General features: G+C 45.7%; 1 protein-coding gene across 1 annotated transcript in view; it reads left to right on the forward strand.

The window, feature by feature from the left end:
- The window catches only part of CCDC57 (coiled-coil domain containing 57), a 44,891-nt gene extending 26,379 nt beyond the window's left edge, over positions 1–18,512 (forward strand). The window contains exons 12-20 of the mRNA XM_075278207.1: positions 77–259; positions 2,182–2,282; positions 4,236–4,436; positions 5,295–5,354; positions 5,545–5,755; positions 9,539–9,660; positions 10,449–10,556; positions 11,210–11,396; positions 18,364–18,512. Coding sequence (XP_075134308.1) covers positions 77–259; positions 2,182–2,282; positions 4,236–4,436; positions 5,295–5,354; positions 5,545–5,755; positions 9,539–9,660; positions 10,449–10,556; positions 11,210–11,396; positions 18,364–18,512 — 1,322 coding nt within the window. The remainder of the gene's footprint in view (positions 1–76; positions 260–2,181; positions 2,283–4,235; positions 4,437–5,294; positions 5,355–5,544; positions 5,756–9,538; positions 9,661–10,448; positions 10,557–11,209; positions 11,397–18,363) is intronic.
- The last annotated feature ends 2,154 nt before the right edge of the window (positions 18,513–20,666 follow it).

The raw sequence follows: 20,666 nt of genomic DNA on the forward strand, positions 1-20,666 counted from the left end.
CAACAAGGGCTATCATAGCTTTTCTTCGCATGCTTCTCCTAGGGTTTCTTGGTTGTAATTCTGGCATTATGTGCAGATTATGTCCGGTCACTGGAAGAGGAAATCAGAGATCTAAAGCAGAAGAAGCGACTTACCGAGGAGAAGCTCCAGGAGGCGCTGTCAGCCAAGGACAATCCGGAGCCACTTTCTGCAGCAAAACCGGTTTCTCCAGACAATGTCTACATCCAGAACCACATCAGTAGCTTGAATGAAACCATTGGTAAGAAGAAAATAATCATGACAGTGACTGCAATGGTTCTCCTTATAGGGACAGAATAGGGTCCTCACCTGGTGCTATGTCAGAGGTATTCTCCCTTAAAGAGGACCTTCCAGCTCCTGCTCATTGTATCCTTTAATAGACGTCCCTCCACTGATTCTGGCGCCATTCCTGAGCAATCAGTTCTGTAAGTTTTGGTGCCCAATATGATAAATAGACTCTTTAAAGTAATCCGGCGCTGGGGGTCAGACTTCTAGGGCTCGGGCAGAGCCAACTGTGCATGCCCGCGGCCACAAGAAAAATGGCCGCTTACACAGTAGGCAAGCGGCTATTTTATTGTGGCCTGTGGGCGTGTGCAGTCGGCGCTGCCCGAAGCCTAGAAGTCTGACCCCCAGAACCTGAGATTAATATAGTGTTAGATATACTCAAGTCGCTATACAGACCGCTATACTGGGCCTGTGGCCACAGGGAAAAAGTAATTGATCAAGCACATTTTGTCAACTGTGTCATCAAACTAGGGCACCCAAACTCATTGGGCTTAAGGAGAGAGCTCCTTCACAGGTGTATGGAGACTTACAAAGCCATTTTCGTTCCACTGTGGGATGATGGGAAAAATATGCAAGATGTAAATAGCAAAACAGTGCCTCTGTTTGCTGCCCTCTAGGGGTAGCCGTCTTAAACATCATGCGTGACTTTTTCAACAAGCCTATTGCTATGATGCGAGGATTTGCCAAACCAATAAATCTATTCTAAAAGGAACAGGATCCTAGCTGTGGATAGCACTGTTTGGTTCTGGTTGGATCTCTTCAGCACAGCGTAGAGAAAACTGGTTTGACAAAGATGAGAGACTTCTAGACTAGATTCTGCGGATAATATCACTCCTTAAGGAGAGATCGCCTTCACAGGCGTTTAGAGACTTACAAAGCCATTTTCGCTCCACTAGGGGGATTATGGGAAAAATATACAAATCTGTTTTCCAAGATGTAAATAGGATAGTAAATCGGCACACGGCCAGACAATCCAGTCACTGACTATGCACTTAGACTGAAGCTGAATAGAAGCTTTCTATCACAACCAAAGCACGACTCACATCAGCACAAGTCACTACTTCTCTGTATATGTCCTGCACAATACTGGGGCTGTTTGTGAATGAGAGATGCAGTTACAGAGCAGGTTCTCCTTTACTCACTGAGTGCAGTGTATGACATCTAGTCTGTAGCCTCCAGCTCAGGGAGAACTGCAAACTAGAGACAGATCCTGCACAGGGAGAATCTACTAAAAACGGCAGAATAAAGGTCACATAATGCCCAGAACGGTTGTTAATCCTCATGTACTTTGGGACTGGATAGTCTGCTGTGCTCAACTCTTCAAAGCTAAAGTGAAGATAAGAATCGGGCTATTGGTTTTCTGGTTGTCACTTACCTATTGATAAATCATACATGGTGTAGCACTCAGCAGAGGGCGACAGTGAGCACCGAAATCTCCCAGTGTAAGAAGAATGTGAGCGATGTGTCCACCCCGGGGCAGGGCTGCCATACAATGTGAGAATAGTATTCAGCAGAACCTGTTTCTAAGACTTTCAGAGGGTGCGCTCCGACTCACTGACTGGGTCTATAGGTGTCACACAGCAGCTGCAAAATAGGCCGCCCCCTATATGGCACCTGCTGGGTCTATAGGGGTCACTTTATTATTTTTTGCTGTATGCATATTCTGCACAGTTTGTAGAACCTGGGAACCTATGGATGATGTATAGGCATGAGAACCCATAGAGGAGGTATAGGCATGAGAGCCTATGGATAATGTATGTGGCTGGGCTTTATAAGCAACATTTGGCCTTACATTCATTGCCCCAGTGTGTCCATAATCATACAGTATAACCGTAATGTGAACAGGGCCTTACTACAATATATTCTGCTTTATTTCAGCCGCGCTCAGAGCTGACAAAGTTGTTTCGACTGCAGCTTATAAGAAAGTGGAGGCCAGAGCGGCTCACCTGGAGGCCATGCTGACAGAGCTGGCACATAAGGTATAGTCTGACACATATTCTCAGCGCTGGTACGCGAGGCTGACACTCAGATCTCTGCTATGGATGTGCTGATGATTTCTACAAGGATTCTCTCCAGTGACATTCTCAAGAATCCATGCAGAAATTTTCTTTGTGGAAACCCCATTCACAGACACGATGTACATGACATGAAGGTTGTAATTAAAGTTTACATGAATTTCAGTAAAGTCTGTGTCAAATCCAACACATATGAACAGGGCCCACAATGGACATTTTATGAGGAGTGTATTATGTGACATGCATGCTGCAGGGCGGGACAGAAGGATGCTCGCTATTAGACCCCATGTCATGCTCTGCACCAAGCACTAGGTATAGCACAACGCCGAAAATTACTAAACACGTTATGCCAGATTTCTTGCACAAAAGATGCACAAAAAAATACACCACTTTCTGACCTGATCAGCACTTTTGAGAGGTGGGTGGAGCAGCGTGGGGATAGAGATGGCCGGGGCAGTGTGGGGATAGAGGTGGTCAGGGCAGCTTGGGGATAGAGGTGGTCAGGGCAGCTTGGGGATAGAGGTGGGCGGGGCAGCGTGGGGATATAGGTGGGCGGGGCAGCCTGGGGAGAGAGATGAGCTGGGCAGCCTGGGGATAGAGATGGGCGGGGCAGCGTGGGGATAGAGATGGGCGGGGCAGCGTGGGGATAGAGGTGGGCGGGGCAGCGTGGGGATAGAGATGGGCGGGGCAGCGTGGGGATAGAGGTGGGCGGGGCAGCGTGGGGATAGAGGTGGGCGGGGCAGCGTGGGGATAGAGGTGGGCGGGGCAGCGTGGGGATAGAGATGGGCGGGGCAGCATGGGTATAGAGATGGGGGGCAGCGTCGGGATGGAGATGGCGGGGCAGCGTGGTGATAGAGATGGGCAGGGCAGCGTCGGGATGGAGATGGCGGGGCAGCGTGGGGATAGAGGTGGGCAGGGCAAGTGGGGATAGAGGTGGACGGGGCAGCGTGGGTATAGAGATGGGCAGGGCAGCGTGGGGATATAGATGGGCGGGGCAGCGTGGGGATATAGATGGGCGGGGCAGCGTGGGGATAGAGGTGGACGGGGCAGCGTGGGGATAGAGATGGGCGGGGTACGGGCAGCGTGGGGATAGAGGTGGGCAGGTCAAGTGGGGATAGAGGTGGACGGGGCAGCGTGGGGATAGAGATGGGCGGGGCAGCGTGGGGATAGAGATGGGAGGGGCAGCGTGGGGATAGAGATGGGTGGGGCAGCGTGGGGATAGAGATGAGCGGGGCAGCGTGGGTATAGAGATGAGCGGGGCAGTGTGGGGATAGAGGTGGGAGGAGCAGGGCAGGGGATTAAGGCAGGCCAGACTGAGACTCCTTCTCCCAACAGATTTGCTATAACCCATCCCAGAGTTCTTTGTAGATTTCGGTTCTGGTGCACGAGACCTTCCACGCAGCTCCAGAAGACGTTGGAGTTTCTTAGTCATTCTGGAGCCGGAACCCACAATATTAAGACCAGCACATGAGTCACCAGTCTTAGTCTGAGGCCCCACATTGCGTAATTGTGAATTTTTTCTTGCAAATTTTTGCTGCCGTTTTGAGCCAAACGTAATAGGAAATACCTAGGAAGTTCTTATACTTCTCCCTACTGTTCAATCCACGCAAAATCTGCAGCAAAAAAAGCAACTTTTCCACAATGTGGGACTTTGGCCTAAATGGGTTTTCTGGCCACCATGTTTTCCTTTTATACTGATGATCTCAATTATCTCCCCAGCGCCAGAAGCTACTGCTTTGGATGGGGCTGGAAGCGGCTCTGCTCCTATTCATGTAATAAGCTGATCGGTGTGTGGCCTGGGTGTCAGACCCCCACTAATATGAAGGCGTCCTCACCTGCGGGCCGGAAACCCCTTCAAGTGTAACTGTGATGGAAGCGATGCCGCAGTGGTGACACATTGTCTGTTTTATCCTCTAGATCCAGCAGAAGCAAGCCGAGATCAGTCAGCTGCAGTTCCAGCGGAGCAGTGAGACTCGCCACAACCAGGCCACCATCGCCAGCCTGCGGCAGCGGCAGGGCGAGCTCGAGGCGCAGCTTACTGAGGCCCGCACGGAGGCAGAGGAGTTCTTTAAAGGAAACCTAAAGCAAAACCTGGAGACAGTGGAACTAGGAAATGAGGTTAATAAATCGTAGCAGATCCGTATGTTACTAGTGGATTGTGTTAGGATATAGAACGCTGATTTATAATCTTATAGGGTTCTCCATGTTATAAATATTGATACATTGGACCTTCAATGTCCGTGTCCCAATATTGTCCACATAGTGTAACAATGAAATAGCGGCAGTACCCTAGTGTGTGCAGTAGATGGCAGTGATGTACGTTTCCCGATTACCGTTTCCATTTCGTTCCTGCGGTTCGCACCATTCTATATGAATGAGACCCCTTGTTTAGTGACCACCATGTTATGTCCTTGGTATTTCTATAGAGAATTTGCATTGGTTTTAACCCTTACAGCAGATAACTTCTCTATAGCTGCCGCTGGCACGTTCCCACGTTCCCACTCGTTCAAGTGACGGTTTTACAGCTTAGAACGTGAACTTTTATGTGAACGCATGTTATATATGGAAAAAGCAAAGACGTCAGATTCAGCATTGCGGCCCAAGATCTTGAGCAGAAAGACCGAGGCTGCTTAAGACAGTGCTAGGACTTTCATCTTAAGGGAGTCTGTGGTGAAACAGACAGAACCTGTAGATTGTATTATACATAGTGCAGGGCTTTACTTTGGTGGTCATGCCCTTTTCAAGCCCTGCACTATGCGTAGCTCATGGGGGGCGGGGGGATTTATTAAGCTATCTAGGCCAGTTTTCTGTTTCTTGCACCATAGATGGGCCACATTTTGTGCCAAAGGTTTCTTCTAGTCCCCTGCACTATTCATTTATATCAAGTGGTTATAGAATCGGAGGTGCCCTTTAAGTGGCTGTTTGGTTTTTTTTATAATGGCGTCCACATTTCTGATGTGTCCCTCTCACATGTAGGTTTCTGCACTGAAGCTGGAGCTGGCCAGTCAGCGGGGGCCGCCGGTACTCCTCAGTGAGGTGAGTACTTATGTTGTACACAGGAGGCCGCTTGTTTTTTGGCGGCGCTGCCAGGTCACAGGTGTATTGGTTATTTATGAAATCCTCCGGGCTCTGGGGATCCGTATCAACAAGACAAAGATCTCTGCGGCTTTAACCCTATCCTGACCTTGCATTTGTATTAGTTAACCCGTTATTTCTCACCTCCTAGACCGCAACAGTGAAGGAACTTCGGGAAGAGATCCTGACTCTCCGCCAGCAGCTGGCGGCCATGACGTGCTCGGGGGGTGGTCCGGCAAACCCTCATATACTAAGAAACAAACTGAAGGAAGCCGTGAAGAAAATCTCGCAGTTGAGTTCAGAGAAACAGCAACTTATTGACATGGGGAACAGGCTGCGAGCGGAACTGGCTGCGGCAGAGGGTAAGTAAAGAGTATACCATACATTGCCATAGTACAGGCAGAGGTAAGAAACTGTACTTAAAGGGGTCTATATTAAAGGGGTTAATAACACTGGAAGCAGCAGTGTCAGTATGCCTCATTGCAGCTGCTCCCTCCTCCTCCTCCATAGACTTCTGTGGCCATCAACTGTAATCTGATCTCTTAGTGAAACTGACAATCCGTCTTCATCTCTGCTCTAACAAGACAGATTTTGGCAGTGAATTGAAAGTGAGTGATCCATGTAGGAGGCAGGGGGGAGAGCATCTGGCAGGTACAGTGTTGGCCAAAAGTATTGGCCCCCCTGCAATTCTGTCAGATAATACTCGTGTTCTTCCAGAAAATGATTACAAGCACAAACTCTTTGGTAATATCTTCATTTATTTCGCTTGCAATGAAAAAGCACAAAAGAGAATGAAAAAAAAGTCAAATCATTGATCATTTTACACAAAACTCCAAAACTGGTGCGGACAGAAGTATTGGCGCCCTCAGCCTAATACTTGGTAGCACAACCTTTAGACACAATAACTGCGCACAACCGCTTCCGGTAACCAGCAATGAGTTTCTTACAAGGCTCTGCTGGAATCTTAGACCATTCTTCTTTGGCTCCTGCTCGCGGTCCCCCCTGAGATGTGAAGGGGCCTTCTCCAAACTGCCACCAAGAGATCTCTCCCCCTCCCCCACAGGTGTTCTATGGGATTCAGGGCTGGACTCATTGCTGCCACTTTACAAGTCTCCAGGGCTTTCTCTCACCACCATTTTCTAGTGCTGACCTGAAGTGTGTTTTGGGTCCTTGTCCTGCTGGAAGAGCCCTGACCTCTGAGGGAGACCCAGCTTTCTCACACTGGGCCCTACATGATGCTGCACAATGTGTTGGTCGTCTTCAGACTTCATAATGCCATGCACACGGTCAAGCAGTCCAGTGCCAGAGGCAGCAAAGCAACCCCAAAACATCAGGGACCTCCGCCATGTCTGACTGTAGGGGGCGTCTTCTTCTCTTTGAAGGCCTCTTTTTTTTCCTGTAATCTCTATGTTGAGGTCTTTTCCTACTTTTGTCTCATCTGACCAGAGAACATTCTTCCAGAACGTTTTTGGCTTTCTCAGGTAAGTTTTGGCAAACTCCAGCCTGGCTTATGTCTCTGGGTAAGAAGTGGGGTCTTCCTGGGTCTCCTACCATACAGTCCCTTCTCATTCAGACGCTGACGCTGGATAGTACGGGGTGACACTGTTGTACCCTCGGACTGCAGGGCAGCTTGGACTTGTTTGGATGTTAGTCGAGGTTCTTTATCCACCATCCGCACAATCTTGCGTTGAAATCTCTCGTCAATTTTTCTTTTGCGTCCACATCTAGGGAGGTTAGCCACAGGGCCATGGGCTTTAAAGTTCTTGATGACACTGCGCATGGTAGACACAGGAACATTCAGGTCTTTGGAGATGGACTTGTAGCCTTGAGATTGCTCATGCTTCCTCACAATTTTGCTTTTCAAGTCCTCAGACAGTTCTTTGGTCTTCTTTCTTTTCTGCATGCTTAATGTGGTCACACAAGGACACAGGACAGAGGTGAAGTCAACTTTAATCCATTTCAACTGGCTGCAAGTGTGATTTAGTTATTGCCACCACCTGTTATGTGCCTCAGGTAAGTAACAGGTGCTGTTATTTACACAAACTAGAGAAGCATCACATGTGCCAGTACTTTTGTCCACCCCCTTTTTATGTTTGCTGTGAAATTATATCCAATTTGGCTTTTTGACAATTCTTTTTGTGGTTTTCCATTGAAGACAAATTAAATGAAGATAATAATACCAAAGAATTTGTAATTGCAATCATTTTCTGGAAGAAACCGAGTATTATCTGACAGAATTGCAGGGGTGCCAATACTTTTGGCCAACACTAGCTGAAGAAAGAGCCATTATTCTGTATTAGGCCAGGGCCCCACGGGAAGGAAATGCCTTGATTTGCCAGCAGTGTTTTACAGTAAGTGCAAAGTGGATGGGATTCTTGCAAATCCTATGCCCATTTTGTGGTAAAAACTGTGCATGCAGCGATCTCCAACACCGGTGCGGTTTTTGAAATCACAGCATGTCAATTACGTCTACGGAAACGCCGGTGGTTTCCCCATAGATATAATTGTAACAGAAAGTCTGCGGAGGAAGAACCGCGATGTGTTTCTGCCATGATTTTCCTGCATTTTAGCCCGCGCGATCCCGTGGGGCTTTAGCCTTAAAGGGTTTTTCCAGAGAGAGAGAGGGCTAGGGAAGGGGTAAAAGGAAAAAAAGGAGGAATACTCACCTATTCCCAGTTCCCCTTCCATCATTTGCCCGCACTGGCCCGCTCAGATGACCAATGTGGCCGTTTACTGCCCTCAGTAGATCAGCGATTATTTGCAATGACCGTTTCCAACAGCCATTCCTGTGCCCACCCTGGCTGGTCTGTAAGTAAGGGGGGTCTTCTGGAACTGTACGTCATGGGTCGCATGGGGATGTATGGAGCGAGCTCACACGCTGAGCTCGCTCCATACAGGGCAGATGCCGGCCGTATCATACAGCCAGGACCTGCCACTAACAGCAGCGGTCGGTGCCCGAGCCGATCGCTGCTGTTAACCCTTTACACACTGCGGTCAAACGTGACCGCAGTGTGTAAACGGCGCCGGCGACACGGGCGCCGCCATGTTTCGCCGATCGCCGCCCTCCTGAACGTCACATGAGGGCGGTGATCGGTTGTTATGACAGCCGGAAGCCTATTGAAGGCTTCCAGGCTTGTCTCTGCACGAGATCTATTAGACGATGCCAGAAGCAGCCTCTAATAGAAGTGCTGGGATTTTCCTATTCACTGCAATACTGTAGTATTGCAGTGAATAGTATGAGCGATCAGACCCCCTAGGTTTCAAGGTACCTAATGGGTCTGATCATAAATGTATAACATTTCCCTAGATCAGCTATAAAAGTAATTAAAGAACATTAAACATAAACCTATTAGGTATCCCCGCGCTCCAAAATGCCTGAACTATTAGAATATTAAAACATTTATCCCGTACTGCGAACGGCGTAGCGGCAAAAAAAATAAAAATAGCCAAATAGCATTTTTTTCAACACTTTGCCTCCTATAAAAAAATTTAATAAAAAGTGATCAAACCATCAGATCTTTCCCCAAATGGTATCAATAGAAACATCATCTTGTCCCGCATAAAAAGACACCGCTCCCAGCTCCATACATGGAAATATGAAAAAGTTACAGGTGTCAGAACATGACGACACAAATTTTTTTTTCTATTTTGCAAAGTTTATCATTTTTTTAAAAGTATCAAAACATTTCAAATACTATATAAATTTGGTATCACCGTGTTCGTACTGACACGTAGAACACAGGTAACATGTCATTTGTACCAAACAGTGAACGCTGTAAAAATTAAACCCATAAGAAAATGGCGCAAATGCATTTTTTCTCCAATTGCACCTCATTCTGAATTTTTTTCCAGCTTCCCAGTATATTGCACAGCATATTGAATGGTGCCATTACAAAGTACAATTTGTCCCGCAAACAATAAGCCATCGTGTGACTCTGTGAACTGAAAAATGAAACAGTTATGGCTCTTGAAATGTGAGGAGGGAAAAACGAAAATGCGAAACCAAAAAATGGCCTGGTCCTTAAGGGGTTAATCATCGAGTCACCAGTATGTGATCAGTGGAGGTCCATCACCTGGGACCCCACAGATCAGCTGGTTGAAAAGGCATTAGGATGATTGCAGCAGTCTTTTCACTGTTTTTGCAGGAACTACATGTAAGGCTTCGGTTCCTCTGGTTGTGAAGACTCCTCCATCAACACTTCAGACTCCAGAAACGCAGAACCGTCTTTCAGCGTTGGAGGGTCTGCAGTACAAGCTCACCACTCAGGTCGGCCATTCCATGTTGTCTATATATTAGTGTCCTCCGGTATTTATCTATAGAATATGGAATGATCATATAATATGTCTATAAGGGTTGTCCAGGCTTTATCAATTGATGACCTATTCTTAGGATAGGTCGGCAATTGGACGGCTGCAGGAGTCCACCACCTCCGTGGATCAGCTATTTGAAGCGGTGGCCACGTCTTCTCAGGCCATGTGATGTCACATTCATCAGTCACATGGTGTGCTTGCAGCTCAGTCTTATTCAAGTGAATGGACTGAGCTGCAGTACCAAGTACAGCCACTATACAATATATGGCGCTGTGTCAGCCCTCACCCAAGCTGCAGCCTCCTCATGCAAATACAAATGAGCTTTATTAACATTACCAAAGAATAAGACATTTGGTGTTGCCAAAGCAAAAAGGAGGTTGGGGGTGGTTACGGGGTCCGTGGGCTGGGGGTTTGAGTGTCCTTAGGGTCTCGTCGTTCTTGTTTGGGGCGTGTGGGTTTGAGGCATATGGGAATGGTCCGCATGTAATAACAGCCCCCTCCCGTGTACCCAGGCAGTAGTTGACACCCCTATCCCTATAGCAGATCTCTGATGTATAAGTGCAGCTCTTTACTCAGTTTAGTTCATGAACCAGGAGGATCAGGAAGAGCAGATGCGTCCTTGTGTTCCTAGTCACCTTCGGTCTTTGTGAATGTTGCTCTATAGTGACTGTGACTATACCATCTTACACGTCATGATGAGAAATTCCCTCCCATGTCTCACTAGACTTATTTTACCTTCTTAAGGAGTTGCAGTACGCCCGCTACCAGAAATCTCCCAATCCTTCTGCCAAGGATCAGAACACTACGGCTGCCAAAAACGGAAGGCACCATGAGCGCTCTGCTGCAATGCAGGTAAATGAGTAATGTGCAGGGGGTGGGGGAGAGGGGTCCTATATTTGTAGTTCACATTTCTCCATATGTACCTGGATTAATGCTAGACAACTTTATGTTCTTGGTATTGATCCTTCATTTTGGGGAATGTGCACCTAGGATCAACCTTACCCCAATGCTCACACTTTGACTCGTAAATCTTTATTGTTCCTGTCTTAGTCCCGGCTACATTCACTTCCTTTGTGGTTGTACCGGGTCATATATGATCAGGCCAAGAAGTTCATACAGTGTTGTGTGTATTACTGATTATGGGCCCTGACGTAACTATAGGGGGGCCACAGCTGCAACCAGGGACAGGTTTTTGCATAAGAGGGGACACAACTACTGTGTGGGGGACACCGACGGGATGGGGATGAATGGAGGTTTGTGTGCACAGACATGTTGTGATCAAGTCATCATGGCAGCCTGGGCCGGATAGAGAAGGAAAGAGAGATGTAAATGCTGAACAGATCTATAGATGAGACATGGCGGATGGTTGTAGAGGGGGGACCAAGCTGAGATTTTGCACTGGGACCGTGAGTCTATAGTGACACCCCTGGGAGTATTGTCCTGAATTCTTTATATTACTGATATTACTGGGGTGGAGAGTAAGATCTGCTCTTTATATGACACAGCCATCTACCCCTGAGGAGCCCAAATCTACCTGGAAAGAGAACATGTCTCCATCACCACAGGCACGTCCCATAAACAGCTCCAGGTCCGTTTCTATAGAAGGAGAGTCATCCATACAGGAGGTCTGGAAGATCCTGGATATGGGGTCAAGTCCATCACTGATAAGCTCCCAAGATGAAGCTCCACCAGGTGAGGAGGAAACATTAGAAAACCTAAAGTTCTGCTTCGGCCTGGAAGTCATCCTTTATTTATTATTATTATTTATTTCTAGCATTATATTATTATTGTTATTATTGTATTTAGTATTGTTATTGTTATTATTATTATTTTTATATTATTATTATTATTATTATTATATATTCCTTATGGTTATTCATGGATTATTATTTTATGAATAACCATAAGGAATATATAATAATAATAATAATATAAATGATATTAATACAATTAAAAAATTATGATTATTAATAATAATAATAATAATAATAAATATAATGATAGAAACAAATAATAAATAAAATAATAATCCATTAATAACCATAAGGAATATTATATTATAATAATTTTATTTATTTTATTAATATTATTATTATTATTATTTATTTCTACTATTTGTTTATGTTGCATAAAGGTTTTTTTTGTGGGAAAGCTGGGTACATGGCTGGGTACATACCATGGCTACATTCATCCTGTCCGCGGTCAGTCTGCATGTAGGAATGGCTTCCATTCACTTTACTTTCATCTGTCTTCGGCACTCCTGTTGAAATGAATGGGCGCACCATCCAACACCCGCCACACCTACATTCAGTGCAATGGGGAAAAGACCCCCTGTTCTCAGGATCCGTGGGAGTCTTACCATTCAGACCCCACAGATCAGGTATTTATTTTCTGCCCTGTGGAGAAAGGATAAATACTTTTAGTGAACTCCCATAGAAGTGAATGGAAAGAGCTTGACATGCACAACCAGCGCTGGCCATGGCACCAGACTAGGTGAGGAGGGCAGGGGGCCCCATTTGGGACATAGGTGTCTTTCTTCCCTTATCAGGCTGTTTTCCTGTTGCACTTCTCTTGGCTAAGATCACTTTTACTCTTTATCCATCTCAAGACGGACTGCAGGTCACATGACCAGTCTTAGACTAATGCTGGAGCTAAATAAAAGCAACCAAAGCGCTTTCCTCACATCAGTACAGGTTAGTACTTCTCTGTATATATCCTGCATAATCCTGGGGCTACTTCTGAGCGAGAGACAGTTATAGAGCAGATTCTCCTCTACTCACTGTGTGCAGTATATGGCAGCTATTCACATAGCCTTATGACGTCCAATAGATGTGATATTACGGGGTTAAAAAAGAGGAGGTGAAGCCAAATATCCTAGTCCTGGACAATCCCTCTAACCTATTCTTAGACTCCTCTTTAGTCTAGTCAGTCGCAGCGGTCATTGCAGTAGACGGTATTCTGGCTCCGCAGTATAAGATACTTACGTTACAGGATTTACATATTTGGAAGCTTCCCCGATACTGCAGGATGGAGAAGATACAGCTTATTATCACATGGAAGAGGAAATCCTGAGCGCGTGTATGTGATGATTTAACCGCTTATTGACTGCATTCGCCCATATCAGTAGGAGAATCCCTTTAAATATACTCCATCAATACGAAAAACCAGGAGAACCCCCTTTAAGTGGTTATTGAATACAATACATATTGCACATGTATATATGTATGTACACGTGCTCACAGCTGTCGGAGGACTCTTTATATGTACAGTATATACTGCAGCCTCAGCAGGTTTTCCCTGTGTGTACTCAGTGGCGGTTTTCCTGCAGCCGGCGCTGATGTTACTGCCGGTCATTACCTTTCGTTCACGTGCTGTGTTTGTTGTATGGAGTGTGGTGCGTATTACACAACTGCTCTTGTGTTATCTGTGTGTCTGACGTAACGTCCTGCCCGGTGGATGAAATGCCAAGAGCCTTGTCCTCACAACCGTCCCTGTATACTACGCAATATGGAAGCCTGTGAGCAGCACACAATGTACTCGTTCTGTACAGTAAATCTGCCGCTAATAGCAGTACATGCACCTATGCAAAGCTATGCGTCTGCATGGTAACAGACAATGACCCTGCCGTCCTATGTCCCTCCATCTGTTCTCAGCTTCATGGTAACCTGCTGAATATATGTTAGTGTAAAGTAAGGGTTTGTTTACTGTCTGTTACCGTGAAGACGCATTGCCTTGCATAGGAGCTGTATAAACAATAAAGGGAGTCTACCATCAACCCAATGGTTCTGGAGCTGCCATGCTGTTGTGGGGGCAGTTAGTGACATCGTGACCGTACCCAAGTGCACACTTGCAGCTGAGAATATCAGCTATTAATCCATATGCAAATGAGTAGTTTAGTGCACTGAAGGCGGGGCTTCAACTGCCAGAGCACCAGCTCTCACCCTGGTCACCATACATTGGGACTTATCACGGTGGTCTTGATAATCTCTGCCACATTGGAGTTTGCACTTTATTTATGCGTCATAATAGTGGTCCATATGTGCCGACTCCATGCTGACGGACATTACTGGCGTCATTTAGTACAGTCACTGCACTACACTGTATACAGCTGAGAGGGGTGTTCGGCTGTCGTGGTCTCATCCATATATACAGCTGAGAGGGGTGTTCGGCTGTCGTGGTCTCATCCATATATACAGCTGAGAGGGGTGTTCGGCTGTCGTGGTCTCATCCATATATACAGCTGAGAGGGGTGTTCGGCTGTCGTGGTCTCATCCATATATACAACTAAGAGGGGTGTTCGGCTGTCATGGTCTCATCCATATATACAACTAAGAGGGGTGTTCGGCTGTCATGGTCTCATCCATATATACAACTAAGAGGGGTGTTCGGCTGTCGTGGTCTCATCCATATATACAACTAAGAGGGATGTTCGGCTGTCATGGTCCCATCCATATATACAGCTGAGAGGGGTGTTCGGCTGTCTTGGTCTCATCCATATATACAGCTGAGAGGGGTGTTCGGCTTTCTTGGTCTCATCCATATATACAGCTGAGAGGGGTGTTCGGCTGTCGTGGTCCCATCCATATATACAGCTGAGAGGGGTGTTCGGCTGTCTTGGTCCCATCCATATATACAGCTGAGAGGGGTGTTCGGCTGTCGTGGTCTCATCCATATATACAGCTGAGAGGGGTGTTTGGCTGTCGTGGTCTCATCCATATATACAACTAAGAGGGGTGTTCGACTGTCTTGGTCTCATCCATATATACAGCTGAGAGGGGTGTTCGGCTGTCGTGGTCCCATCCATATATACAGCTGAGAGGGGTGTTCGGCTGTCGTGGTCCCATCCATATATACAGCTGAGAGGGGTGTTTGGCTGTCGTGGTCTCATCCATATATACAGCTGAGAGGGGTGTTCGGCTGTCTTGGTCCCATCCATATATACAGCTGAGAGGGGTGTTCGGCTGTCGTGGTCTCATCCATATATACAGCTGAGAGGGGTGTTCGGCTGTCGTGGTCCCATCCATATATACAGCTGAGAGGGGTGTTCGGCTGTCGTGGTCCCATCCATATATACAGCTGAGAGGGGTGTTCGGCTGTCGTGGTCCCATCCATATATACAGCTGAGAGGGGTGTTCGGCTGTCGTGGTCCCATCCATATATACAGCTGAGAGTGGTGTTCGGCTGTCATGGTCTCATCCATATGACGTGACTGTATACAAAGTGGCGACTGTGACTGCCAGCCCAGCTCGGGATTGCAGGGGAGGATGCAGGTAAGTATGGATGTATTTTTATTTTCTCGCCCTCCCCACCTAGTACGTGTTACGGTGTAATCCTCACTGCTGGCGGTACAGTATGACATCACATTGAGTAATATGACATAACATACTATATTGTGGCATTAATGACGTAAAGACATATAAACAGGGTAATAACCAGATGGTATCACCACAACAACAACGAGACAACATAGGAGTTCTATACTGAAAAGTTGTGTCCCTTAAAGGGATGTTTCAGGACTAAACTATTGAGGACCTATCCCAAAATATATCATTCTGGGGTTTTGACATACGGGATCCTTGCCAAACAGCAATTTGAAGTACCCACGATGCTCACAGGTCTATTTTCTGCGCCGATGTTCATTGGTCACATGGTACAACAGCAGCTCAGTCCCATTCAAGTGAATAAGGCTGAGCTGCAATACCAAACACAACCTCTATGCAATATACGGCACTGTGCTTGGACAGTGTAGATATACAAGACCTGCATACAGGTATATGGCCTGACATATTGGGACGTCACCTATGACACAGCTCCACATTCTGTATTTGATCTGCCCCTTATGGGGTGTTTTGTAACAATGGAGCAGCATCATTGCCTCACAGAGCGCTGAGCTGTCAGCGGGTTATCGGGTTATCGCAACGTCCCCATCAGACACAATGTCAACAGTGTTCACATCAGCCTATTGGGCTATTATGAACTGTCCGTCTGGGTGAAATGCCGCACATTGCAGAGGGTTAGTAAATCATTCACCAGCCTGTGGAGATAACAGGCGGCTGCCATATGTAGCAGAGCTCCTGGGCAACAAGGGGTTAATCCTTATCACCGTGTAAAAGGTAAAACCGGAAACCAGACAGAAGCCCTAAAACCTATAGATACAGTAATGTAACACGCAGGGCCCATGGGAGCGCTGACTTCAGGTTTATTAGTCTCAGTAGTGCAGCCTTAGACAGTAGTATGTAATAGATTACAGGGCTGATCAGAGAGCTGATCTCATGTTTATTAGTCTCAGTAGTGCAGCCTCTGACAGTAGTGTATAATATATTATAGGGCTGATCAGAGAGCTGATCTCATGTTTATTAGTCTCAGTAGTGCAGCCTCTGACAGTAGTGTATAATATATTATAGGGCTGATCAGAGAGCTGATCTCATGTTTATTAGCCTCAGTAGTGCAGCCTCTGACAGTAGTGTATAATATATTATAGGGCTGATCAGAGAGCTGATCTCATGTTTATTAGCCTCAGTAGTGCAGCCTCTGACAGTAGTGTATAATATATTATAGGGCTGATCAGAGAGCTGATCTCATGTTTATTAGTCTCAGTAGTGCAGCCTCTGACAGTAGTGTATAATATATTATAGGGCTGATCAGAGAGCTGATCTCATGTTTATTAGCCTCAGTAGTGCAGCCTCTGACAATAGTGTATAATATATTATAGGGCTGATCAGAGAGCTGATCTCATGTTTATTAGCCTCAGTAGTGCAGCCTCTGACAGTAGTGTATAATATATTATAGGGCTGATCAGAGAGCTGACCTCATGTTTATTAGCCTCAGTAGTGCAGCCTCAAACAATAGTGTATAATATATTATAGGGCTGATCAGAGAGCTGACCTCATGTTTATTAGCCTCAGTAGTGCAGCCTCAAACAATAGTGTATAATATATTATAGGGCTGATCAGAGAGCTGATCTCATGTTTATTAGCCTCAGTAGTGCAGCCTCTGACAATAGTGTATAATATATTATAGGGCTGATCAGAGAGCTGATCTCATGTTTATTAGCCTCAGTAGTGCAGCCTCTGACAGTAGTGTATAATATATTATAGGGCTGATCAGAGAGCTGATCTCATGTTTATTAGTCTCAGTAGTGCAGCCTCTGACAGTAGTGTATAATATATTATAGGGCTGATCAGAGAGCTGATCTCATGTTTATTAGTCTCAGTAGTGCAGCCTCTGACAATAGTGTATAATATATTATAGGGCTGATCAGAGAGCTGATCTCATGTTTATTAGCCTCAGTAGTGCAGCCTCTGACAATAGTGTATAATATATTATAGGGCTGATCAGAGAGCTGATCTCATGTTTATTAGCCTCAGTAGTGCAGCCTCTGACAGTAGTGTATAATATATTATAGGGCTGATCAGAGAGCTGACCTCATGTTTATTAGCCTCAGTAGTGCAGCCTCAAACAATAGTGTATAATATATTATAGGGCTGATCAGAGAGCTGATCTCATGTTTATTAGCCTCAGTAGTGCAGCCTCTGACAGTAGTGTATAATATATTATAGGGCTGATCAGAGAGCTGATCTCATGTTTATTAGTCTCAGTAGTGCAGCCTCTGACAGTAGTGTATAATATATTATAGGGCTGATCAGAGAGCTGATCTCATGTTTATTAGTCTCAGTAGTGCAGCCTCTGACAGTAGTGTATAATATATTATAGGGCTGATCAGAGAGCTGATCTCATGTTTATTAGCCTCAGTAGTGCAGCCTCTGACAGTAGTGTATAATATATTATAGGGCTGATCAGAGAGCTGATCTCATGTTTATTAGCCTCAGTAGTGCAGCCTCTGACAGTAGTGTATAATATATTATAGGGCTGATCAGAGAGCTGATCTCATGTTTATTAGCCTCAGTAGTGCAGCCTCTGACAATAGTGTATAATATATTATAGGGCTGATCAGAGAGCTGATCTCATGTTTATTAGTCTCAGTAGTGCAGCCTCTGACAGTAGTGTATAATGTATTACAGGCCTGATTAGAGAGCTGACCTCATGTTTATTAGCCTCAGTAGTGCAGCCTCTGACAGTAGTGTATAATATATTATAGGGCTGATCAGAGAGCTGATCTCATGTTTATTAGTCTCAGTAGTGCAGCCTCAAACAATAGTGTATAATATATTACAGGCCTGATCAGAGCAAAGACCTCTTGTTTATTAGAGAGTCCCAGTAGTGCAGCCTCAGAGAGTGGTATATAATATATTACAGGCCTGATCAGAGAGCTGACCTCATGTTTATTAGAGTCTCAGTAGTGCAGCCTCACATAGTATTGTATAGTATATTATATACGGTTGATTGAAGCACTAACCTCATGTTTTTTAGAGTCTCAGTGGTGCAGCCTCAGACAGTAGTGTATAATATATCACAGGTCTGATAGGAGCGCTGACCTCACGTTTACTAGAGTCTCGGTAGTATTATTACAGGACCATGTATGGAGCCGTGAGCCCGGGGGACAAGACTCAGGACAGGTCCTATCACTGTCCATATTGTAGCCTGGGGTGACTGAAGGATGTCAGTGGGTCCGTGCAGGCCGGGGTGACACATGGATATCATCGTTGTGTGTATATAGCCTTGTATATACGGTACTAATGAGTGTCTGTCCTCCATCTAGTGACCGCCACAAGAAGCCGCCAGCCAGGACCACGGGATCCGAATACTAAGCCGACCGCCTGGAGGAAAGTCTCCGAGAATACCAGACAGACCAGGGGCAGAGGAGCCCTAAACACCGCGAAAATACGGAACTATAACATACGAGACTGATGAAGTACAAGGGAGCGACTGTTATGTCCTCATAGATATCAGGAATTGTTTATATTTACACAGTCCAGGAAAACGTGAAAATAGCAGCGCTCTTAAAGGGGACCTCTCACCTCCAACTCTTTACATTTATCAATAGTTGCTGCTCCATTGATTCTGGCACAGCTGGAATTTTTTCTCTAGCCCCCACCATTCCTGAGTAATTGTTGCAGTTAGTTTCAGCACTCTGAGCTCTCTACTATCAGGTGGGCGGTCCCAGACTACCTGACTCCATCCTAGGACTGCCCACCTGATACTAGAGAGTCTAGTGCCCATATTGGGTGATTGCTCAGGAACGGTGGGGGCTAGAGAAAAAATTCCAACTGTGCTGGAATCAGTGGAGGGCCGTCTACGGAAGAATCCAAAGAGATGGAGGTGATGGAAATTGGTGAGAGGTCCTCTTTAAAGGGGGTGTGCTCAAATGTTTGTGGAATGTTATTGGAGAGATCCTGAGTGACCTCCAATATATTTAGACAGTGAAACATAGGACCCCCGTTCTAATGGAGCTGACCCCCGTTCTAATGGTTTAATGGAGCTGACCCCCGTTCGTATAATTAGTGGGGCTGACCCCCGTTCTTATGATCAGTTGCCCAACCCCCACAATTAAATCAGATGCTTATTCCCTGTTGTGTAGATAGGGGGCGCATTTAATTTGTGGTACAATCCCTTTACAGGATTTTTCTTCATTCCTATCTGTAGATACAGGATTTTTATATTTTATAATATTCATTGAAGTTTATTTATTATTAAAACATTTTTGTTTTCTTGTTTTTTAAAGGTTTTTTATCATCACATTTTTGTATTCATATTTTTATTCCATAGGGGGGGTATTTTTAATTTTGATCACTATCATTTAACTTTTAATGCCAGTATTAACCCCGTGTGCTAGTAGTCAGGGATTATCTGAGTCTGACATGACTATGGGGGCGGCCATCTTGCCTGAGCTTGCCCTCTGCTCTGTTAACAGCATTTAGTGATCTGCTTTACAGCACATCATGACCAGAGACAATAATAGTCTGGAGCTGACACATTGTAAGAGAATTTTCTAGACATGCTCAGTACGTAGAGGGGGAGGAGCTAAGCTGTGACATCATTTGTTGTCAGTAGTGGATATAATGATGGGTCAGTGGTGTTATCTATAGAGGTGTTAACTTCTATTGTAATCTTGCCTGTGATGTAAACGACATGACTGCTGCAAAGAATTGGCAAGTGTCGTCATTCTATTATTGAGCTTGGCGATCAGAGTAGAAATTTAGGATACAGTACATGGAATTTTTTCTTAAAAACTTGCATTTGTGGTGATACATTCCCTATAAACGAGTCGGCAAACTGAACTCTCGCCATGCGTTGTGTTACTTATACAGGTCAGCCTAATTCACTCAATTGGTTCTGAACTGCAATACCAGACCAGACCTCAGACCAAAGTGGCGCTGTTTTTTGGGGTAGATTTCTTTTCTACTCATGCAACCTCTTACATATAGAGACTGAAATTGCGCAGTCCACGATCGCAGTACAAGAATGAACATTGCATGGATCCGAATCTCGCATCTCTAAGTAACCTCATTATTCCTTTGGCTGAGCTGAGTCGTCTCTTCCCACATGACTGTTCCACTGGTAATGACCTCCAGTCATCGAGCCCGTATAGCAAGCTACTATATTCGGTGTAACCCTCATGAAAGAGAGACTTGTAACGCGAGGGTAGCCGCGTCTGAGAACGAGAGCGCAGAGATGGCCCCCTGGTTGGCATCAGTGGACAAGTCATTCTGGGAACCCTGCCAAGGTTATTCTGTGTTCCCATGGTCTGGAATCTCCAGTCTGAATGGGGGTCTTCTATAGCTGTGTTTGTCTGCTCGGGTTAGGTTGGGGCATCTTGGGTCTGGCTACGCTGCCTGGTAAAGTAAAATATTCCAGGTTGGTGCCAGGGTGACCCTCGTATGCCCAACTCCTGCATGTTAGGATATGTGTATTAGGTATTTATCATCACATTGGGGCACATTTGTGAAAATTTATCAGGATGACTCACAACATACTGGAGGCCCTTCTCTACTCTACATCACTTCCGGCCTATAATATTTACCTTAAATAGGACCTTTCGCCAACTTGACCTCTTTTCATCTT

The sequence above is a fragment of the Leptodactylus fuscus genome, chromosome 6, assembly GCF_031893055.1.
Source record: "Leptodactylus fuscus isolate aLepFus1 chromosome 6, aLepFus1.hap2, whole genome shotgun sequence".
Taxonomy (NCBI): Eukaryota; Metazoa; Chordata; class Amphibia; order Anura; family Leptodactylidae; genus Leptodactylus; species Leptodactylus fuscus.